At 32.1% G+C, this 22,459-nt stretch overlaps 4 protein-coding genes across 5 annotated transcripts in view; 2 read left to right on the top strand and 2 right to left on the bottom strand.

The window, feature by feature from the left end:
- LOC114879691 (Kv channel-interacting protein 4-like) overlaps positions 1-3,546 on the top strand; it is a gene marked incomplete at its 5' end in the record, with an annotated part of 33,451 nt that extends 29,905 nt beyond the window's left edge. Inside the window, one exon of the mRNA XM_029194884.2 lies at positions 1,686-3,546. Coding sequence (XP_029050717.1) covers positions 1,686-1,796 — 111 coding nt within the window. The remainder of the gene's footprint in view (positions 1-1,685) is intronic.
- Positions 3,547-11,749: 8,203 nt separating this feature from the next.
- Positions 11,750-13,716, bottom strand: LOC114879669 (protein farnesyltransferase/geranylgeranyltransferase type-1 subunit alpha). 2 transcript variants are annotated; one of them, XM_029194826.2, is made up of 5 exons: positions 13,444-13,716; positions 12,833-13,187; positions 12,546-12,755; positions 12,286-12,469; positions 11,750-12,214 (listed from the first exon to the last, which is right to left on the bottom strand). In XM_029194826.2, exons 1-5 carry the CDS (start codon positions 13,598-13,600, stop codon positions 12,113-12,115), a joined length of 1,008 nt encoding a protein of 335 aa, XP_029050659.2. In that variant the 5' UTR covers positions 13,601-13,716; the 3' UTR covers positions 11,750-12,112. The 2 variants fall into 2 exon arrangements, with proteins under 2 accessions (XP_029050659.2, XP_029050669.2); XM_029194836.2 differs by having other exon boundaries at positions 12,555-12,755; positions 13,444-13,714.
- Positions 13,717-14,191: 475 nt separating this feature from the next.
- Positions 14,192-18,544, bottom strand: LOC114879664 (heat shock 70 kDa protein cognate 5). The gene is made up of 11 exons (XM_029194813.2): positions 18,340-18,544; positions 17,854-17,915; positions 17,601-17,746; positions 17,368-17,491; positions 16,996-17,304; positions 16,639-16,801; positions 16,103-16,559; positions 15,620-15,916; positions 15,346-15,533; positions 15,101-15,241; positions 14,192-15,026 (listed from the first exon to the last, which is right to left on the bottom strand). Exons 1-11 carry the CDS (start codon positions 18,430-18,432, stop codon positions 14,943-14,945), a joined length of 2,064 nt encoding a protein of 687 aa, XP_029050646.1. The 5' UTR covers positions 18,433-18,544; the 3' UTR covers positions 14,192-14,942.
- Positions 18,545-21,355: 2,811 nt separating this feature from the next.
- Positions 21,356-22,459, top strand: part of LOC114880023 (potassium channel subfamily T member 2) — a 149,919-nt gene continuing 148,815 nt past the window's right edge. The window contains exon 1 of the mRNA XM_046285502.1: positions 21,356-22,106. The gene's annotated coding sequence lies outside the window, so the exon portion shown is untranslated. The remainder of the gene's footprint in view (positions 22,107-22,459) is intronic.

The following is a 22,459-nucleotide window of genomic DNA, read 5'->3' as shown; positions in this document are numbered from 1 at the left end:
AAATTGACGAGTTCTCATAGGGGGAGTTACTCTAATACCGGACACTTAAGGTGTTTCTTAAATAAATAAAAAAATAGTAGAACAATTCCTACCCGAACCGATATTTTCGGGCTTTCGTACACCTCTAATAATCAATAACACATTCCCTATAATATAATTTAGAGAAAATTATTCTGCAACAATCTGATATAAATTCTTTGGTCTTTCAAGGATACCATTTACCATATCAAACTTGTTTAGGCATCATAGAAAGCAACTACTTAACTTCATCATTTTTTTTTTAATTTCCACATGAACCATACGTTTAACTGGGCATAAAGTGCTCTCGAAAGTTCGGCAGGTGGTTTTCAGTAACAATGGAGCTGATTTCACTGGTGGTCTCTTCACCGAACCCTCGATGCTCGTTTTTAATTAAAAGTCTATACCAGGATAACGAACTGTGTGTGTGTGGTATAGTTCACATCAGTTACATCTGCTTTCTCCCTGATTAATTACCATCGATTGATCCCCTCCGCTGATTCATTTCACGATCCCACGGTTGGAAAATTCTGCCAGCAGAGATAGAGATAGATAGAGGTACTGTACAGAGGTGTCGAAGAACTTTCAACGCGAATGTGCGTTTGCCATTTCATCATCAAAATTACCTTTACTTCTTTTTCTATCACTGATTTCCACTTCTGGACGTTCGATAAATTAATAATTTTAAAACTAAAAATAAAATAAATAAATCCAACATAAATGATTAAAATTTATTCAAGAAAGAAACAATAAATAAATGTAATTGTTCAAACTGTAGGAACTCTAAATATATATTTTGTTGCAAAATTTGTTATTAATATATCAAAATTTATTACAATTAAAATGAATCCATAACAATCAATAGAAATTTCAAATTCAATCTCAATACCTAACCATCTCTAGTGTAAATGATATTGTTGAACCGCGATGATGGACCGTAGCTTGTTGTTAAGCACGAGTTCAATTAATCCGGAAACAGCAGACCATGCTGATGAATTCTCGTTCCCTTTATAGAAGCGCTAGAAGCTTAATTTAGAACCAACAGAGATCGACGATGATTTTGCAATTCTCTCAACTCAACAACAGATTTCCGATTGTGTTGAACAGAACTCAATTTTCGTGTATTTACACGTAGTATGATCGGAGATATAATCGATCCTTGTTCGCATTAGCTCTGTAAAGAGAGAGCCGAACAGACGAATTCACGCGAATGGATTCCCCCTAATTACAATTCATTAATGGAAAGAATCATTATGTATCTATTAGATCATTACTCATCAAATGAACGATTTTTATATGTAAAAATTATGACTTGATTTCATGACATAAACGTGATGCAAAATGGCACTTACGCTACATCAATTTAAAGCTTAAAATTTCATAAAAATTACCATAAAATGGCCGTTGGTATACGATGGTCCTAAAAACGATGGTATTTTAATCTGTTACATAAAACCATTCAGATAAAAATTCATGACATTAAAGCAACGTAAAATGGTACTTACGCTACGTTAATTTAAAGTTGAAAATTTAATCAATACGACTGGATACATGCACCAAAACGAAAAAAGTAAATCTTGCAGGAAATAAATCCAATTGCTACAACACGAAATAGGATATTCCCGAAAGAATCCAATGTAACGATAAACGTTTTGCGACTGTTGCAGAAGATGGACGGTAACAAGGACGGCGTGGTGACGTTGTCAGAATTTTTAGAAGCTTGCCAAGCTGATCCGGATATCTCCACGAGTATGGCAGCATTAGACACGGCCTTCTGACACTCGGCGCGACCACGATACACTCCATGGACCTGAAGAGATTACTCGACGTTTTCTTTTTCGGAATAAATCGCTCAACGTTGTACCTTACCTTCTGGACCAGATGTATTTCTCCTCAAGGTGTATCACGAAGATCTCGAGCGACAACGAGAGTCATCGTGAATTTCCAAAGGGGGATTTGGTCGACTCGTTCTTCAGAGGAAACAACACACACATTTGTCTCTTACAACTCGGTAGGAAAGAAAAGAATGATCGAGGAGTAAAAAGGTCGCGTCACAAGACACCCGGAAACTGTGTCCTAAAAGTCGACCCAGAGAAAAGAATAGAGATTGTTCTTTCGAGAATCCGTAGTTCTAGAAAGGGTTAGTTGAACGAGAATTTATCAAAAACCAAAAAATTACCAAAAAAAAAAAAGTAACGCAGAAGAACGATATTAACATGGTTGTTAGTAGTTACGAGTGGATAATTATTGTTACGAACTTGTAGTTCGTTTTTACGGGACGCGCGCTACAAACGATGAACAAACATGCAGCTAATTATATATATACAATATATATAAAGAAAAATGTTATTCGTAATGGCTGACGAGGATTAACGAAGAAATTTACTATAATTGCGTGGAAGTTGATGTTTAATGATAAGACGGATCGTTATTCCTGTAGCACTCGTGCGATTCTCGAAAGAGAAGAGGAAAAAGGAAATTGTTGAAAGAAATATGCCGTTTAAAAGTAAATTGTACGCGGCATTGTTCATTCCAGAGAATAGTTGTATAGAGAAGCACAGATATTTAAAACAGAGTATTTATATGAGAAACAATAATTGAGCTTAGCTTTGTACAGTTACTCTTTAGTTGTTTTTTATCTTTCTTTTCTTTGATCGAAAGGAAACGAAGTGAAACGTTTATTTTTCACTTTGACAAACTCATTTGCACGGTATTGTAAGATGAATAGTAAGGTAGTTTAGTTTTTAACTCAAAGGATATTTTTTTAACACTTATATTCATTAGGTGATTTCATATGTATTATTATTTTTTATAAATTTAATTATTTATCAATCATCTGTGCAGAAACAGAAACATAACAAATGTATATAGAAAAATTTTCTTCGGAAATTCATCCTTTGTGATGAAATTAATTTTTTAATTAAATAACTTTTTTCGCAATTTCTATCGAACTGATCTAATATTTTTTGTCGATATTTATATTATTTTTGTTATTAAAATTGTTTGTAAAAGCGACTTATGAAATGACCTAATAATTAAAATTACATAAAATATAAATGAAGCAGATTCTCTGATCTGCTCCCAACGTTATTATTTTTCATTTCTCAATATTGTAGTTTCTTTAATTTTATTTTTGATACCACCATTGTTTGCTGTAAAAGCATGTGGTTAGGCTTCGAATTTCAAATTCCGTCCGCGATCGTAAAGCATCAAATGAATTTAAACTTTGTCCATTCTGTACCAGACGATCGCGGATCATCATTAAACTTTCAGCTGCACAACGAGATATTAAGAAATGGATCTCGGATTAACACGTTGGCTGTCACGTTACATTTGCCGAATCACAGTAAAAACTAATATTTACTAAATTATTCTTATTAACCCTTCTTTAGATTTCTAAATTTGATTCTGTAGATGGTTTTCTATGGCAGTATTACTAATTTGCTTTGGAACATTTGAAAAGTTGATCAGATAAAGATTACATGAAGTTTTAAATAATTATTAAATACACAAATTAATTTTGTGCCTTTTCCTTTTTTTTAAATTGAAGATAACTCCAATTATTGAAGCTTCCCCGGGTTCCAGGGCTCCTACCCCTCGTTATTATTCTTTACCCTCTTTATTTGGACTTTTCAGTTATATACTAAATTATAATATTTAATAATTAGAAATTATATTATTTTGTTTCTAAATCTTTTTTAATATTAGTATATTAAAATTGAAGTTTTACAAATTTCTGCTTCCCCTGTAACGCCATTTTTCTTAAGGGAATCTACTGTGTTCGATACTGTACACGCATTGAAGCATACTTTTATGTTGAAAAGTGCCAGTGCGGCACCTATAAACCGAAGAAGGGTTAAAATTATTGAAAATTTTCTTACTTAATATATTTATTTCCAGCAAAAGTGACTTAGATTCAAATAATTTATAACGAAAATATAAAATATAATGCAAAATGAAATTACCAAATGGTGCATATATTACAAATTCTAAATAATTAATTTTTTATTTTCTTATATAATTTCTGTTCACTTTGGTATATTATAAATGTTTAAACATCCGCGACCCGATAATAAATTATCAATTTATTCGTTATTTATTCATAATTCGAAGTAACTTTAGCCCGGTACTGACCCAGATATTGATACAGTGGCAGTCAAAGTGTTAAATTTTCAGCATGCTTAGATCGCAACGTTGAACGTTAGGCAACAAAAAGGAAATAAAGACGAAAGAGAAAATAAACTTAACTCGAAATGTAGAAAGTATATATAAAAAGAGATATTGTAAAAACCCGCTGGAGCAGCTGGCCATGTTAAGCGAGGGTCGTTTGTAATTGATAAGAGAGTAGATTAAGCGATACAGTAAAAGTATTTATTTTTGTGACAGGTAAGTGAATTATTATTATTATTATTATTACTATTATTATTATTATTAATCGTGGTATAAGAATTTAGCTCGTAAAGACTGCGTGCTGCTAAAGAGAGAGAATTGATGCAAATAGTCTGTAACGTTGTGGGTGGAGAAAAAAAGAGTCTCAGATAGAAACAAATTGCGTGGAAGGATTTGTTGATTTTCCATTCGAAGGAATCCAAGATACCGAATTTTTATTGTGATTAGTAACATTTTTGCAATGACTGGACCAAAGCGTCCGCGTCGGGTAACGACGATACCCCGTGCGAAATATATATTTAACCGTTTTTCATCACTGCCCATTTCTGATAAAGTATAAATAAAAATGGTCGGTGTGTGCTCGAACGAACGAAACGAGGCTAACGATGCATCGAAAGCATAGTTCGAATCCTTTGAAATTCAGCCGGATGGGGTTGGAAATGTTTGAACGAAAGGAGAACAGACCTGAGCAAATTTCAGTTGAAATTACTCAAATAAGAAATAATTGTTTGAAATAACATTTCAGTCTGTTGATTGAATATACAATCGACTGATTGAAATTTATTTGAAATAATAACAATTTCATTGTTTTTTTTTTATTTTATAAAAAAGTAATTATTTAGATAACACAACTGATTTTATTTTAAGAAATTTTTATAACAATTAACTTTAAGTGAAAATCTCTGTGGATTAATTTTTTCATTTTACAGAAATGTCAATGTCAAATCATGAAATTTTTATGATTTTTTAAAAATGATTCTTTCCCTATTTCATTATGTTTCATTACCTTCTTTGAAAGAAAAGAAAATAACACAAGTGTATTTAAAAAACGAGATGAAATAAAATACCGTGTTATTTGAAATAAAATCTTGAAAATGTTCAGGTCTGAAAATTTTCTTCTCCATCCGTTAATTTTTCCTCTACAAAAAGTAATAAAATTTCGTTGGTAAAAGTTGTCATTACATTGTTTTTAAAGCTTTAACTTTTCAGTTATTGTATCCTTGTAACGCTATGTTTCCTGGGGAAGTACTTTGCTCGATACTATACATTTTTAATAATAACACGAGAATGCTATTGTTAATTTATAATGAAGATATAATATGAGTTATTCAAAAGGAAGAATATAGTTTCAGAAATGAAGTCTTCTGTCAATAGCTTGTATCCAATGATTGACTTATTTATTTTACATCAGTATTATAGTACCTGTGTCCTAAATTTTGAATGTAACTTTTGCGATACAATTACTTTAAGAGTATCAATGACAATGTGGAACATTTGTCGATGCATCGAGATGGCCAAAAACGAAGACAATGAAAAGTCGAAACGAAAGCTGAGTAGTTGAGAAAACGACGGGACACGGACATAGATATAGGCAGTACAGAAATACAGGAACAGAGATTTCTTCGATTTTTAGCAGCGCCTACACTTTAGAACATAAGAATTTACGTGTAAAGGTGAGGCAAACGTCGATGGTTGCCTCGTATCAAACTCGATCACTACCGCATGTCTTTGAAGTTACTGATGTAAGTATAAAAAAAGGCAAGAGAACGGAGTAACTATATTGTCTAGATATTTTCAACCTCAACCGAATGTTAGATCTAGATTGTCAGAGAACAAAAATGCGTAAGGTATTTTCTCGTCCACATCGTTGATCAAGAATAAGATAGAACTAATTACAGTAAACGCTATTTATTTAATCACGATCAAAATCATAGGAAATATTTATTATTATTAAATTTATGACCCAGTTCATAATATTAATACATAGTCCAGTTACCAAAATAAGGCCATATTCGCGAGGTAAATTAGTCCGGTGCCAAAGTGTTCCAATTAACTAAAATTTAATGTATTCGTATAGAAGGTGTTTCATACAACTGGGATAAACTATAGCCTCAAAACCGTAGAAGACAGGCAAAATTAAATGGTGTTGAATAAAACATTATGTGTTACATATTACAATTCCGAAAGTGGAAGTATTTCAAAGATTAAAAAGAAACTATACAGGTTCATAAAAAAAAGGAATACTTGCATTTCTTTTTCTTTAACAAAATTGTACACCTCTATTTTTTAATAATTAATTCTATCTTATACTTAATCAACTCACGTTCTAAACACGTAATACACACACAGAGAACACTAAAATACACGTACACACACATTATCACTAACAGAGAATTGTCTTATCTTATAGCGTGTCTAGAGGCTTGCATCTGTAAGACCTTGTATCTATGATTAGAAAAAAAAAAACGTAACCGATCGATCTAATTATTACATCATTGTCGATCGTTAGTCAAAACTGTTATTACATATACGTATTTAACGTGTCTTCTAGGACACCTTGGAGAAAAGGTGAGAGTTCAAAACTATCCAAAGGTCGTTAACTATGAATCGAATGAAAGTTCAGCTGGATTTCAAATTAAATTGGCGATCTCACCGACGAGCATGCACTTGAAAGTGTTATTTCAAATTCGCATCGTACGAGAGATTAGATCAGACCTGTCCACGATATGCCCTGAAAATAACCCTTAGGGAAGCAAATAGAGGAGGCCATCCTCGCACTTTTTATTTCCTTTTCGTCATTTTAATATTTCTCGTTGAACGAGGCGCTTTTTTATTTGGGTTAATGACAGGGGTGGAGTATGACTTGAATTTTTACGAGATTAGTGACACAAGAGCTCTCTTAGAATATGGGTTCTAATTTTAATTAATTAGCCCTAAATTTCTACCGACTCATCAAGAATTTTTTCGAACTCTCCTATTTTTCGATATTGATTTATCTTTTGTTATAAAAGATCACCATAAATTGTCAGGAGGACAAATTCTTGGACAGGTCTGAGTTAGACACCCAAGGATCGCGGACACATCATAAATCATTTATCAAACGATATAGAAATCTTACTTTTTTCAAACAAATTAGCGAACAGAGAGTATTTTTCTGGCGTTATTCCTAAGGACCAGATTTCGTATTTTCTAAGGGCGTAATCGAGGAAAGAATTCCTCGAAGGGAGAGAAAAGAAAAAGCGTTTCTCTTTAGTTCATCGATGGAGACAATAAGAACCGGTTCGAAATGATCCTCTCATTTGAATCGTTCGTATACCTATCACTTACACAGCACTAGTTTCATTCTGCTATTGAAAGAAAAAACTAAATTTGCATCGCTTCAAGATACTTTACGCGAAAGTGGAGTCCTAAAATCCTGCACCCTTCTTCAACGATCAAAAACAATGCAACATATCGCCTATCAAATTTCTCAAATTCTTCATTCTGTAATTAAGAAGAAATGTTACTAACGAACAAGTACAAAGATAATGAAGTGAATCTCGATTGGCTCCACTTGAAAGGATACAAAGAATGAACGTAGGCACACTGTATTTGGATAGAATTCAATTATATGCAGATATTGGACAAAATAATGGAATACCAGTGAGGGTTATTAGTATATTTATTATTGCATGAAATTATTCATTTTTTTCTTTATTAATAGAGTTTTTCAAGTAACACTTTCCACTTGCCACTTTACAAAATAAATATAATATTATAGCTATTTTTTTCGGTTATTTAATTGTATTAAATTTTAATTAATTATTAAGCTCGCAATTTGAAACTTTACATACTTGTTAGTGTAATACCAATATCATTCAAAATTGATTTTAATCATTTCTTCTTTTGATAATTGGATTACATAAAATTTCACCCCTTTTCAACCCGTATGAAATTTAACGTGCCAACGCTGGTGACTGCTGTCACATATTTCTGGTTTTAATTTTCCACGCCTCTATTCTAATACTAATTACACTATCAATAATTTTGAATTATGCTTAAAAAGAAAGGTAAAATTACAAATGTCAAAGATTCCATTGAATATGTGACTGGCAAAATTAGAGAACATTTGGAAATATTATAAATTTAAATGAAAATCTCGCAGGAAATACAACAAATTTGTTATTATTTCTATTATTCTGTCCACCATCTGTATCTTTTCTGTACGAAATCTATCTTCTTCTCGATAGCTAATCGCATCTTTATGGAGTATATATTTTCAGTGGTATGTAACTAGGCGTAGTATCGTAATTGTTGGACAAAAACGATCGAAAAGGAATTGATACGTGTGACAAGGCTCGATGCCCTGGAAAAACAAACCAGCTCTGGCGAGGATTGTTTCAAAGGGTCATTGAGCCATTCACGGTCAGCATCGATATTTAAGCAGAATTAGAAGATTATGGTCAGGCTGTGCTTGTACTGGCTAACAGATGGTCCAATCGTATAGATTACGTATTCATAAGAAGAATATTAATTGAGAACACAACAATGTAGGCTGACTGTGTTACACGGCGCACGAGTAAAATTTCGACATTTTTGGGGGGTTGATTTTTCTCTCTGGAATATGAATTATGAAAACTATTGACTTGTGAAAGTGGAGCGCGCAGGAACTTTAGCAACACATTCGAACGATCGGTGTAACGAATTATGCTTCGTGAAGGAAGCATTACGGGTAACCCCCACAGAACACACTGGTTTTGAACCGGAGGACTAATTATGATTTTGGAACTAAAAGAACTGTATTTCAAAAACTGACAAAAGTGTAATATTTTAATTCTTAAACAAAAATTCTTGGATTCTTTTAATTATCCTCATGTATTCCTTTTTTTGGTCACTTGAAAACATTATTCTAACTTTCAGACTTCCATGACTTAATAAGAACAGCAGCTTTGAAACAAAAACTGCTAATTTTTCTTTTGTATAATTTTTGTGATAGATAAATAAAAATAGAAATTTAAGAAATAATTGAGATTAATGAATTAATTGGGGGCAAAGAAAAACAATAATAGGAAAAATTAGAAATTACAGAGGCTCCTACCTAGTTACGCCAATGGTGTCTCCACTAAATGGTTTAGAATACAAAGAATAAAAATTTTTGATAATTAATTGGTTTTATTATGACTGCTGCAAGGAAATAATGAAAATGTTGAAAAAGAATATTGTTCGAAATTTTTCTGAGTTTTATGTGGGAGTTACCTGTACTGAATTATTTAAATTTCACTGTTCCTAGATTTAAACGTACAAATTCGAGTGTGGAACGAAATCGAACGTTGATATCTCTGTTTGCTCAAACCAATGAACATTGTACCGTACGAGCATTATTAATTTTGCTGTCTTTAGATTTACAATTAGTATAAAATCGAAACTAAAAAAAAAAAACAGACTCATTCTCATCAAAGGATTATACTTAATATTTCACACAAAAATGCAATGATCACTTGGATAAACGTAATCAAATTTTAATTTCATCCCATTAGGTTGTTGCATATTAAATGAACAATTTCGAAGTGTAAAAATTCTAATACCATTCCATGACATAAAAGTACTACAAAATAGTACTTATGGCATATCAATTTAAAGCTTGAAATTTTTTATACGAAAATGACTGCACAAATGCTCCATCAACATTCTTAATACAAACTGGCTGATTTTTTATTGTAACAAACAATCCATTGATCATTGGTTCGTTATTTATTTCAACGACAAACTAGCCATTTTGTATAAAAATTATTAATGAAAGCTTTATGTAAACGTTTTCATCAAACTTTAAGCTTCAAACTTATTGTATAACATAAAAGCTATTTTGTCATACTGTCATCAACTTATGTAAAACCTTTTGTTTCAAAATGAATCGTTTGATGCAGAACATCCTAATAATTGCAAATTGAACATTTAAGAAAAAACGCGTTCCATGAATGTTATTCAACTTTATACAGTTGAAATAATTTTAAACCATCATATTTTTCTTTTTCATTAACAATAAAATTATTCTTCAAAAATTCATCGTGAGACACACGAGTTTTCAAGCATCGTGCGCTTATATCACAGTAAGTTAAACAAAAAGAAATAAATAAATATACGTCATGTTAAAGGTGAAGGAATTTAACAGAGAAAAAAATAGAAGGATTAAAATGGTGAAAGAAATATTCATATGATGGTATATTTTCGGTGTAAAGCAAATGTATATGTAATATATCCGTGGTAAAACTACGTGTATCTCGTAGCTTTAATGTACCAACCGGAAACAGCGATCCTCTAAACGAGCAATTTATCAAAATTTCCAAGTTAAAGAAAATGAATTCTTATTTTTCATTATTTTCTTTTAGCCGTGAAAGAGGATTCGTTTCCGATTGGTACCAGCATGTAATCGGACTATTCGTTTGAATGTTGATTGTTAAATGTTAGGAATAGAAAAATGAAATCTTCTGAAAAACGTGTCCTTGTCTACAAGTATCGTGCATCTGGGACATCGGTTACGTTGCATACGGGATTTTGTTAGATTAGTAACAAACATTTTCATCGAAACGAAACATCGATCGTTATTTAATTCTTTCATTTTTTTTTTTTTTTTTATTAACATACATTCACGTTCTTCTCGTGAACTCTGATATTAAATGTGTAATCTTTTTCGAAGAATCATGTGTCGTCTAATATATAATATATATATCGACACTTAAACATTTAATGTTACTTTGTTGTTTACACATATCGTTGGAAGATTTGTGTCATGTGTAATGTCGATTATTCTATTAAAAATCTTCTAATATTACACGAGGCGTTTGGAATCAATACCCACCGGATCCATTCGTTTACCAAAATTCATAGAACATTTTCTATTAATAATTTCGATAATTAATTAATCAATCGATCATTTTGTTTCATTCATTTTTCTAAAAAAGGACTTGGCGAGTTTTGATTTTAAATGTCTCATATTACTTGTTCGGATCTAGATATAAACAATTATAATTGTTACTGTTTTTTGTACTTATAATTCATTTTCTTTATGTTGCACAGAAAGACTGCTCTAAATAAGCTTCATGTTACTTCATCTTGTAAAGGTATAAATGTACAATTTCTATTTCTTTCGTTGAAGAATTTAGAACTTTCTGTTAAGAGCTTATCACTTCTGAAAGGGAAAAGAAAGAAACTGAATTCTTTGATTTAAAGAAATGCAGTCACTGCCATAGCTTATTTGCAACGAAATTCACTTGTCTCGGTAGAAATTTTGACACTGCCTCAAAGGGGTAGCCATCGGTATACAAGTCTTGGGTATCAACGAGTACGTTTCAGTTGAAGCTTCAAAGATGCATGGGAATATTTTTAATGGTAAAAATCATCGTTTGAAACGCTGCGTTCGCAATACCTTAGTTACGAAAAAGCCTAAACATTGATATAATTATTATCACTAGTTATTGTACTATAATTGAAAGTATGTAACTATTTTATAAATAAATAGATAATCAATGTTCGTTGCTTTGTCTTCATTCGAGGAACAGGCGTGCCAGAAATAGGAGAAAAGATATAGCTTTGTAAAAGTTATTAAGATTTTATTTTTCCTCGTCCACATTTATACAACTTATTCTATTTCTTATTGTACTTAAAAATATTGCGTACAGTATCATGAATTCTTTAAGAATAACTTTTTCTTCCATTTATAAAACTTCTTCAGTTACTATTTCAAAGTGATTTCTTTAATTAATGTGTAATATTGATTAAAATGCATTATCAAATTTTATGAACAATATACTTTATATTGATACATTCATTGTTATTTCAACATATAAATATATGATACACAGATCTTTTCGAGTAAAAAGATTTCAACGTATTGATCATCAAGGGTATACTATAAAAATGTAAAGTAATCTAAACACTTTTATAGAACTTATCGTGATTCTAGTTTCAATTTTTCCAATAACTGTTGCCCAACAAAATCCCAATACCTTCTTCTTATTTTATCGTGTTTCTCGGACAATTCTTTACATAGCTGCAGTTAAATGAAAATATAAGTAACACTAACAGTATATGAAAACATATGTATATAAACGGATAAAATACCTTCATAGCATTATTAATATGAAATATCGAATCTGCCGACTCTTCTTTCATTGGTCTCTCTTGACATATGTCTATGATACATGCTAGTAAATGATTGGTACGACAGCCGGCTGAATAAAGCTCCTCGCATTTCCGTCTTACTTTTTCATTATAGCCCAAACCACCGCTGTCGTGTGTTAAAATACTAAAATGTATCATGTAATTTACATATTAGCAAAATCAAATAATTTATTACTACTAATTATGTAAAAATTAATCACCAACAGTACCCTTGAAGATAGTTCCAAGCACTTTCATTTCCTTTTACTATGTCTATTTTATTCAAGGCAAAATCAATTTCTTTATCAATTATACTTTGTTCAAATTTTGTTGTATTACTTATTACAAAATAACGTTGATTCCATGCAGAATTATTACGAATATCTTCTTCTAGTAATTGTTCTACGTACTCCAATTCTTTGTCAAACAAACTATACATAAATGAAACATTCGTTAGATTAAATACAATTGACTTAATCTTAAGAAAACATCAACACAATATACTAACTTAAATGTCTTTATACACCATTGACGATGCTGCCAAGCATGATAATTCTTGGCATCTTTTTTTAAAATATTTTCAGTAAATTCTAATTCTTTGCTGGCATCTTGCAGCCATTCAACGATTACTTTTCTATGATGCCAAACTTGATAATTCTTAGAATTGCATTCTATCATTTTATTACCATACTTTAATTCTTCGTGCAAGTCTTTCCCAAGAACTTTAAGTATTTCTCTTCTATATTGCCATGCAGTATAATTTGCTGGATTAAGCCAGATGCAGTCTTCCGTTAAAGCTAATGCACGCTCAGACTTTTCACCAGACTTTAAAATAGCTCGGAAGTAATCATAGGAGTCTCTAACTTAAAATAATAGTGATCATAAATAGAAATTTTTCATTATTGCTAACATGTTTTATTAAAGTAATGTTGAAGAAGAATAAAGGTGTATTAGTATTATTTCAATTTTTATAAAGACACTTTTATTAAGTTCTACTGCATACAAGGTTAGATACTTAAGGTTATGCATCAAGAGTAGTTCAGGTTGATAAGATCAGGCTATTAAACCTATAATTATTTGTTCACAATATCAAATATATGAATAGCATAAAATACTTACATTTTTCAGAATAAGCAATTGCAACAATAGGATGAGGACCGTCATCCTGAGGTACAGGAATCACGTCACTCCATTCTTTACGATCCTTATATAAAACCCATGATGACTCTTCGGGACCATCTCCACCATTCAATCCCTCGTCAGAACTTTCTGTCATTCTTTATTTTCACAAAATATTATACAGCAATGTTTACAAAAATGTCCTCTCCTAGTCTAACTTTATCTTTTCAAACCTGTTAAAGCCTCTATCAGGTTCGTTTCATGTCAAGTTTTTCAAATCATACCATAGATGTCTCCGTCAAGTAAAAGAAATTCATACTTCAAAATTATTTCCTAAATTATGCTTTATTTTCAAAATTAGTTTGTACATACATGTATTGTTTATCTCTTGTTATATAAATATACATTTAAACTATAGAAGTTTGCACAATGTTCCAAGTTGTCTTCTGGGCTAATATTATAAACAACTTATATTGAATATATGATGGTCAAACATTGACAACAAAATTTATTGCTCCATTTTCGTAGGGATACTTTTAAGAATACATGTCCTTAAAAAGTTAAGAATATAGACGTCAATATCATTTCATTCAAATAGAAATGACAAACATAAATTGTTTCAGTAAACATTACCAAACTGAAAAAATGGATTATTTATATACAACTTCTTACGTGTATTTACATATATATTTGAATGAATTTATTAGATAACACAATAAAAACATTGAAATTATACTCTAGAGCTTAGGGAATCGAATAAAAAATTTTAATAACATGGTTATATCATAATACAATATATCCTAAAATAATCTACATGTCGCATACTTTTTGAGGAATAATTTGTTTTACATCGAACACTCATTTACACTCTCTCGTACTTCCACGCTTTCACACCCATACCAAATGAAATAACACAAATTCCTGTAGTTACAAATTTCATAATGACAGTATCGTTAAGTTATTGAGCTACCGATTTTCATTGTTTTTCCATTAAGCCAAATGTTTAAAATTGTCATGTCCTTAACATTTTTTGCATATAACGACACAAAAGCTCTTAGCAGAAAATGCCATAATGTAAGTCAGTTATATACAGAATTTACAATTTGACCTGCTATTACAAAAGTCTAATTAAATGGTATATTATGTAAAATACTTCTTTACGAAGATTCACATTTACATGTTCAATATCTTTAAATTATTCATTAGTACGGATTGAAATAAAAGTTTTTAATTTCTTTTTACGCCTTTTTTAAATAGTCTTTACGCAATTATAAAGCATTAGTTATATTCTTTTCAAATTGAAATTTAAATTAATATTTACTACTTCCAATAACGCATGCTCAAAAATAAAGATTCTACAAATGCATCGTTACAATTTTGTTGTATACGTTACATGACGATGCGTTTTACTTTAGCGTGCAGGATGATACTGACTCGTACTCCTACAGCTGTGTGCAATTAATTTTGTTTTTGTTTAAACATATATTGTCTAAATATAATTAATTTTTCTCCTCTTTCTTTGTAGGTCCATCTTCTTGGTTCTGGCTTTGACTTTGGCTTTGTCCCTCCCGTTCCGCGGCCATCTACAGATAAATACATTTCATAAATAAAATATTTAATACCACCTTTCAATTGAACAATCAAATTTATTACTCACCTTCTTATATGCCATTTCGAACAATTTAAGGCTGGCTTGTTGTAGTTCGTTCGTTTGTCTCTTAATTTCTTCTGGTTCCAGATCATCTTTCTTGCCCAATGTTTCACGCATCTTTGCAACCAATTCTCTCAATTTGTCACACTAAAAACATTCAAGGAAATTACGAATATGTAAATACCCTACCTAACCCAACCTAACCTAATAATGTATGTAAATGCAACATTAACATATTACGTCGGCCTTACTTCATCTTGTGGCAATTGTGCTTTGAATTCTTCTAATTTAGATTCCGTATCGTGAATAATTCCTTCAGCTTGATTTACAGCTTCAACTCTATCTTTCTTAATCTTATCTTGCATAGCATATTGTTCGGCGTTCTTTACCATATTTTCAATTTCGTCTTTGCTAAGACCACCGCTTGATTGAATAACAACTGTAAATAAAATAAAATTAGTGCAATTAAGATTAATGCATTTAAATTTATTTAAATTAATACAATCAAACCATGTGTCTACATACTCTGTTGTTCCTTGCCAGTTCCTTTGTCTCTAGCTGATACGTGAACGATACCATTGGCATCAATATCAAATGTGACTTCTATCTGTGGTACTCCTCTGGGTGCAGGCGGAATTCCGACTAGAGTAAATTGTCCTAAAAGCTTATTGTCGGTAGCCATTTCTCGTTCACCTTGGTGAACTTTAATTTCGACTTGGGTCTGACCGTCAGCCGCTGTAGAGAATACTTGACTTTTCTTGGTGGGAATAGTTGTGTTTCGAGAAATTAATTTCGTGAATACACCACCCAACGTTTCAATACCTAAAAAATATAAACAATGGTATTGCAACAATAGCGTAAACGTGATTATGAAACTAACAGTTTATTATAATGATATAGTAACTCAGTAAGACTATGCTCATCAAATTCTGTCAGAGAGAAGATTAGCCATCAGATCATCACAGTGTATGAGTAACTTGAAGCAAATGTGAGAGAATAATTATTTACCAAGTGACAGAGGAGTAACGTCCAAAAGAAGCACATCCGTTACATCTCCAGCAAGTACACCACCTTGAACTGCAGCACCGACAGCCACAGCCTCGTCAGGATTTACAGCTTTCGATGGTTGCCGACCAAAGATTTCTTGTACCGTTTGTTGAACCTTAGGTACTCTTGTCATACCACCGACCAACAACACTTCACCGATATCAGACTTGGTTACTTCGGCGTCAGAAAGTGCCTTTTGGCATGGCTGAACGGTACGTTTAATTAAATCACCAACGAGGCTTTCAAATTTACTTCTTGAAAGCTTAAGGTTCAAGTGCTTTGGTCCACTAGAGTCCATGGTAAGATAAGGCAAATTTATATCAGTTTGCAAAGAACTGGACAATTCAATTTTTGCCTTTTCAGCTGCTTCTTTTAATCGTTGCATAGCCATTGCATCTTTCGCAACATCAAGACCTTGCTGTAAGAAGATTATATTATATACAAGGATATTTATTATAACAAAAATAGCCAAAATTATTAGAATTTATTATACGCACATCTTTTTTAAATTCCTTCGCAAGATAATTAACTACCGCATTGTCAAAGTCTTCTCCTCCCAAGAAGGTATCTCCGTTTGTGGATTTAACTTCAAACACTCCTTTCTGTATTTCCAAAATTGAAATATCGAAAGTACCACCACCTAAATCATATACTGCAATACTGAAACACACATTATCCAGTATATAATATTTCTCACATATAAGGAAATAATGACAAATATCTTGAAATTAATCAGTAAATAACTTCAGCATCTTTTGAAAAAACAATTCTATGCGACGAAAAATAATAGCATCATTTTTTTTTTTTAGATATAACTACGTTTATAATACAGTTAAAAACGCTATAATTCTTACATTTTGTCTTCCGTTTTATCCATGCCATATGCAAGAGCAGCTGCTGTTGGTTCATTGATTACCCTAAGTACATTAAGTCCAGCAATCTGACCAGCATCCTTGGTAGCTTGTCTTTGGGAATCATTAAAATAAGCGGGTACGGTGATTACAGCATTCTTTACCGATGTACTTAAATATGCCTCAGCTGTTTCCTTCATTTTCATCAGTATGAATGCACCAATTTGACTAGGAGAATACATTTTACCATCCCCACCTTGTACCCACGCATCCCCATTAGAAGCTCGTACAATTTTATACGAAACTGTTTTCCTGCGATTATACGAAAATCGTGATAAGCGAACGCGTTAGTAATAAAATGTATGTAATACATACATATCCTTTTTAACTTCAGGGTCTTCAAATTTTCGTCCGATTAATCGTTTCGTTGCGTAAAATGTGTTCGCGGGATTCGTAACTGCTTGACGCTTAGCAGGCATACCGACTAAACGTTCTCCATCTGAAAAGTGAATAAATCTCTCTCTTTATTCTGTTCTTGTTAAAATTATCAAGTTGGTGAACATTTAAAGGCGATGGACAAGTTGTTCTTTGGAAATAGAATTTTATACCTTTAGTGAATGCCACATAAGATGGGGTTGTTCTAGATCCTTCTGCATTTTCTATAACTTTGGCTTGTTTTCCTTCCATAACAGCTACACATGAAAATGTTGTTCCAAGATCAATACCAACAACTGCACCCTTTACACCTTCCGATCTGTATAAAGATATAATTTCATTGATAACGCGAGAAATCAAATGTTACATTGTTATTACAATAGAGAAGCATTTAATGAACTGTATAAAATGTTTTGTTGAATTTACTTGAATCGATATTGGTGTACATCTGTAGGCCTTTGGGGTGCTATAAATGCTGGTGCTGCAGCCTAAAAATGAATGATTATATACATTTTAAAACGTTAAATTAATCAATGGTAACATAATACTGAATTTTAGGTAACTATACGACAAAAATAGTTTAAGAATACATGTTATAAATAATATATGCAACATTGCAGCTATAAAGATAGATATATCCATCATTTTCTGTCGAAACTATTTTAAAAGGTACAAGAGATAAATTGCGACCAAATCACGTGCCGGCTACAAAGTCGGCACGCTTTAAATGTTCCTGTAAAAATACTTTTAATTCTGTTAAATATTCAAAACTAAATTCCAGATACGGTGTGATAAATTTAGCATCGAGTATGGGACGAATTAGTATCAGTATCGTACAATCTGAATACCACAAGAAAACGTTCGGCAAAAAGAATGATGAACAGCGTGCCGTGGATCGCCATCGTAACTTACATTTTTAAGAATAGTACTGAATTGCTGTCTTCGAGTGACATCGCAAGTTATACCGGTACAGTTACGGGTTAACAATCTAGCAGCAGCCAACATTTTGATTTTTACACGTTTTGTCGATCGGAATTAATGAAAAACTTTCGAAGAAACGCGAATAGCCCAACTTCACGTGTAGTGATGCAACCTTCAGAGAGACTCGTAATGCGCACACCACGCGCGCATTAGAAATCCCTCTCCTCTTCCATCAGGGCACGTAATCTTATTCGACCAATCATAGCTCGGATCTTTGCGAATTTACCAATCAACGTACTGCATGGCCTTCCATGCCTCTCGTGGCTCGAGAACTATCCAGAATATTCTACTACAGTAGTGATATTATAAAAGTAGATTAAATATTATGATGAAATAACTCTTATTCAGAAAAACATAAATAAACAGATCATTTAATAATTTAGGTAATTTATATGTATAAGAAGATAATAATCACCTCTTTCTTGTTTTGTAAATAAGAAAAAAATAGTTCGTCAACAACTAAGATTGTAGAGGAAAATGGTACACCTAGTTTCCGGGCTTTAAACGGTAATCTGATGTAATAGTCTAAGAATGTTACTTACATACTTATAATTACATTTAATTACATTACAAATAATGCAGTGACAGATTAATTAAAATTAAATTAGAAAATTTAAGTAAACCATGGATGTATTAACGAAAGAAAACCAATATTCTTCTTTCTGGAGATCAGTAGGTATACGATATCCAGTGGACTAAATAATATTGGCATACCTCTTCCTTTCTTGTAATCACCTTATTTGAAATTAGCGATGATTTCCGAAAACTTATCCAATCCGATTTAATGAAATTTTACATATTTATTTTACATAAAAACAATGTTTGCGAGAAAGATTTTTGGTGATTGGAAAGTGAAGACCACAAATTTTGCGAAAAACATTATATACAGTATAATGTCAATCTCTACATTACCGACAGAGTTTAGAATAAGATTACAATACCACCGACGAGATCGTCGGTGACAATACTTACTTACTTAGATATGGTACAGCAGCAGTGGTCAGTGGTTCGTGTAACGTCGTGTCACGTTACCGACAGTACTCACGAATAAATTGTTCGAACGTGGACATGAAGATTGTGAAATTTATGAAACAAAATAGAATGAAAAATTGAGGAAGTCGTTATATGGAATGACGCAGCTAAAACCGATCTTTTCAACTTTTCAACTTTCATCTTTTCTACTTTTTATTATTGTAACAACATAAAAATGCTGACGCGAATGATGGACGTTAGAGCTTTTTATAGTTAAAAATACTGTTTATTTACCATAGCAAATGTAATTCGAATGTATAGTACATTGTTACCAACTAAAGCTATTAAACTGTGTTTTGCGATTGGGATCGGTTTTATGTGTGCCACTTTGTAGTTGATTAGAGACTATATGCCAGGTAGTACCGTCTCTTTATAATTTAGGATTTGTGAGATTCAGTAGTGACATATAGCTCCCCGATACACGAGACGTTATAGACCTACACAAATTAATGGAACCCGATATAATAGGTTTCAACTTCATGGAATCTAATACTAACGACCGTAGATTTACTCAGCTAAATTAGTTATCATAGGTAATGCTAAGCAGCACTAGATTAAGGGAAGGTCTAAAGGGGGTACAGTCCCGATCCGTATTTTATAGGGCACCTCGTTATACATATATGCATTTCATTTACTATGTCAAAAAATGCTAAATGCAATTTTTTTACTATTGCCTTCTTATTTACCATTAAATGTTATTTAATTTTATTTAGAATAAATTTCAATTTTTGAACCAAGTTTAATAGCCCTAGGGCTTTAGAAATCTAAATCTGGTCCTGATGCTAACCTAGTATTAAATTGAATACTGGCGGTTAGAAAAAATAATACTTAAATAACATAACGGTCCTAAATAACCAACTATGGAACTGAACTTAAAAATTCTAAGAAGGGTGCAAATTGCCAATATTTGAGGTGTCAGTATTTGCCAATATTTGATCACTTTTCTCGTAATACCTAGAATTAATTTTTCTTCTGAAGATAATGTTAGTGTCTGGTGAACTGATCTGATTAATTTCCAAGTAACAGAATCATTTTTCAATTCTTTCTTATGTTCTATTATATTCGATCTTTAGATAACATTATTCTATTTTTAACATTGACCTTCTATTCCAGTCGACGTCGACTTTTATTTAGATTCGACTTCCAGGTCGCTGAATAAGTAACCGTATGTTTAAAGGTAATAATTGAATTATAAATATGGTACAATTCAATTTAATTTAGATTGGAAGGTAATTTAGCTTCTCTTCAATTAAAATTTAATAACAAATTCTTAAAATATATGCTTTTAAATTGCATATCCTGTTGCCGATAATAATAAAGAAAAGAGTGTTTTTAAAATATTACAATTATGAAATTTTTAAAAAGTAAGACGTGGTAAGAATTCTTCTCACCAGAAAGCGTTAGTATAATAACTCCGAAACCAAACTTCAACTTCAAATTTAAAAAGACAATAATTTTAATTTTACCAACTATCTTTGGTGAATAATTTCATAACAACATATTACTTTTTCATATTTTAATAGCAATATGCCCATTTTCATTAAATCAGATTTTTTTGTATTTGTTGCAATAAATATAAGAAGCAACAGATGATGTACAAATGATACATGTAATCAGAAAACAACCATTAACAATATATACAATTTATTATATAAAATTTACAGTATATAAAACTAATATCCACCTGCAACCTCATTGATTATACATCGTTTGTTGAAAGTTTGCTAGAAAGCGGCATACATCAACATTCGAAAGGCGCATTTTTTCGGTACAGATCGTCGCCCCTTTTCTCTCGACAGTTATTCGGATGAGTTGGTCGGGTAGGTCGACGGTGGGCGTCGTCAGGAGCGTGGAAGTCGTCGCGACGTCGGTGCGTCATCATTGGAACGCGAGACTCCGTTGAGTGAGCGTCGAGCCCGCGCGCTTCGAAAGGTTCGGCTGCCATTCGGTTAACATCGTGAAGCGCGTGCTGCGCGTTCGGAACTACGGTCGCACGATACCCGATCTTGACGATACAACGCGAGTCAAGTTCGTTTCGAAACAAACACGAAAGTCGAATCGAACTGTTCATTATATTCAACGTATGTAAATATTAATACTAACAGCTGTCTCAGCTTATCGCATGTATAGTACAATGAATTATGTACGTGCATGTAACTTATTTAAATATGATCTTGAGTCGCGTGGTTTTAATAGTCGTTAACTCCAAAAGTTGGACACTGACAGTGTTTATCTACTTCGTTGCAATTTGTGGTGTTTAAAAACGAAATAAAGTGTGATTTTCTACGAGTAACGTGATAAAGTATGCGTATTAGTAATGAATTTGTGCTATGAGAAGTGATTTGTACATTTGAAGGTTAAGAACACATTCGGGGATTCTTGTTAAATGCATATCCCATGACAAATCGATTCGAATGATGGGTTTTTTTGTTGAATTGTTTAACAGTTTCGTGCACGGCATGATAACCGTTGCAAACAGCATGTACCTTGTCAATCGATAAAAGGAAAGTGTCGAATGTTCGGTCACAGTTCAAAGAGAATCCGAGCGAAGATTTTAAAGTCGGTGTGATTTTTTGCGGGAAATGATTATCGACGCCGGTGCAACCATCCGACAGAGAAGAATGGAAAAGCTATCGATGGAACCATGCACGGAAGAAATGGATTACGTAAGTGAATATTGAAAGATCATTTCATCATTTGGATCTGGATATCTGTTACTGACAGAGGGGGATTTAAAAGCCTTGCATGAAGATAAAACGATATACATATATCAAAGTATGCTTTTGAGTCTTTTTTTTTTTAATTTTGAGAAGTATTCAAATTTAATAAAATGAAGGAACTGCAAAAAGTAATTTTATTTCAGATTATAAATTAATTTTTGTAAGATTCTATATTTTGGAGGGTTTCTCTGAGTATTATTTAGAGGTGTGAGGAAATCTAAAAATGTCGAATTTCTCGATACTCGGATCGAGTCGAATTCTCGGGTACCCGATACTCGTATTTAGATCGGGGCAGGACG

Source organism: Osmia bicornis, chromosome 4 (genome assembly GCF_907164935.1).
Source record: "Osmia bicornis bicornis chromosome 4, iOsmBic2.1, whole genome shotgun sequence".
Lineage (NCBI taxonomy): Eukaryota > Metazoa > Arthropoda > Insecta > Hymenoptera > Megachilidae > Osmia > Osmia bicornis.
This window is presented reverse-complemented; position numbering and strand designations above follow the sequence as displayed.

What these genes read in the sequence shown, in the direction of transcription:
- LOC114879669 (XM_029194826.2), bottom strand. Translation starts at nt 13,600, where the DNA reads ATGACAGAAAGTTCTGACGAGGGATTGAATGGTGGAGATGGTCCCGAA. An exon ending in AATTGCTTATTCTGAAAAAT is followed by an intron (nt 13,188 to 13,443) that starts GTAAGTATTTTA and finishes TATTATTTTAAG; the next exon opens with TTAGAGACTCCTATGATTAC. An exon ending in ATATTAATAATGCTATGAAG is followed by an intron (nt 12,215 to 12,285) that starts GTATTTTATCCG and finishes ATTTAACTGCAG; the next exon opens with CTATGTAAAGAATTGTCCGA.
- LOC114879664 (XM_029194813.2), bottom strand. Translation starts at nt 18,432, where the DNA reads ATGTTGGCTGCTGCTAGATTGTTAACCCGTAACTGTACCGGTATAACT. An exon ending in CGTTACTCCTCTGTCACTTG is followed by an intron (nt 15,917 to 16,102) that starts GTAAATAATTAT and finishes TATATTTTTTAG; the next exon opens with GTATTGAAACGTTGGGTGGT. An exon ending in TCGAAATGGCATATAAGAAG is followed by an intron (nt 15,027 to 15,100) that starts GTGAGTAATAAA and finishes ATTTATCTGTAG; the next exon opens with ATGGCCGCGGAACGGGAGGG.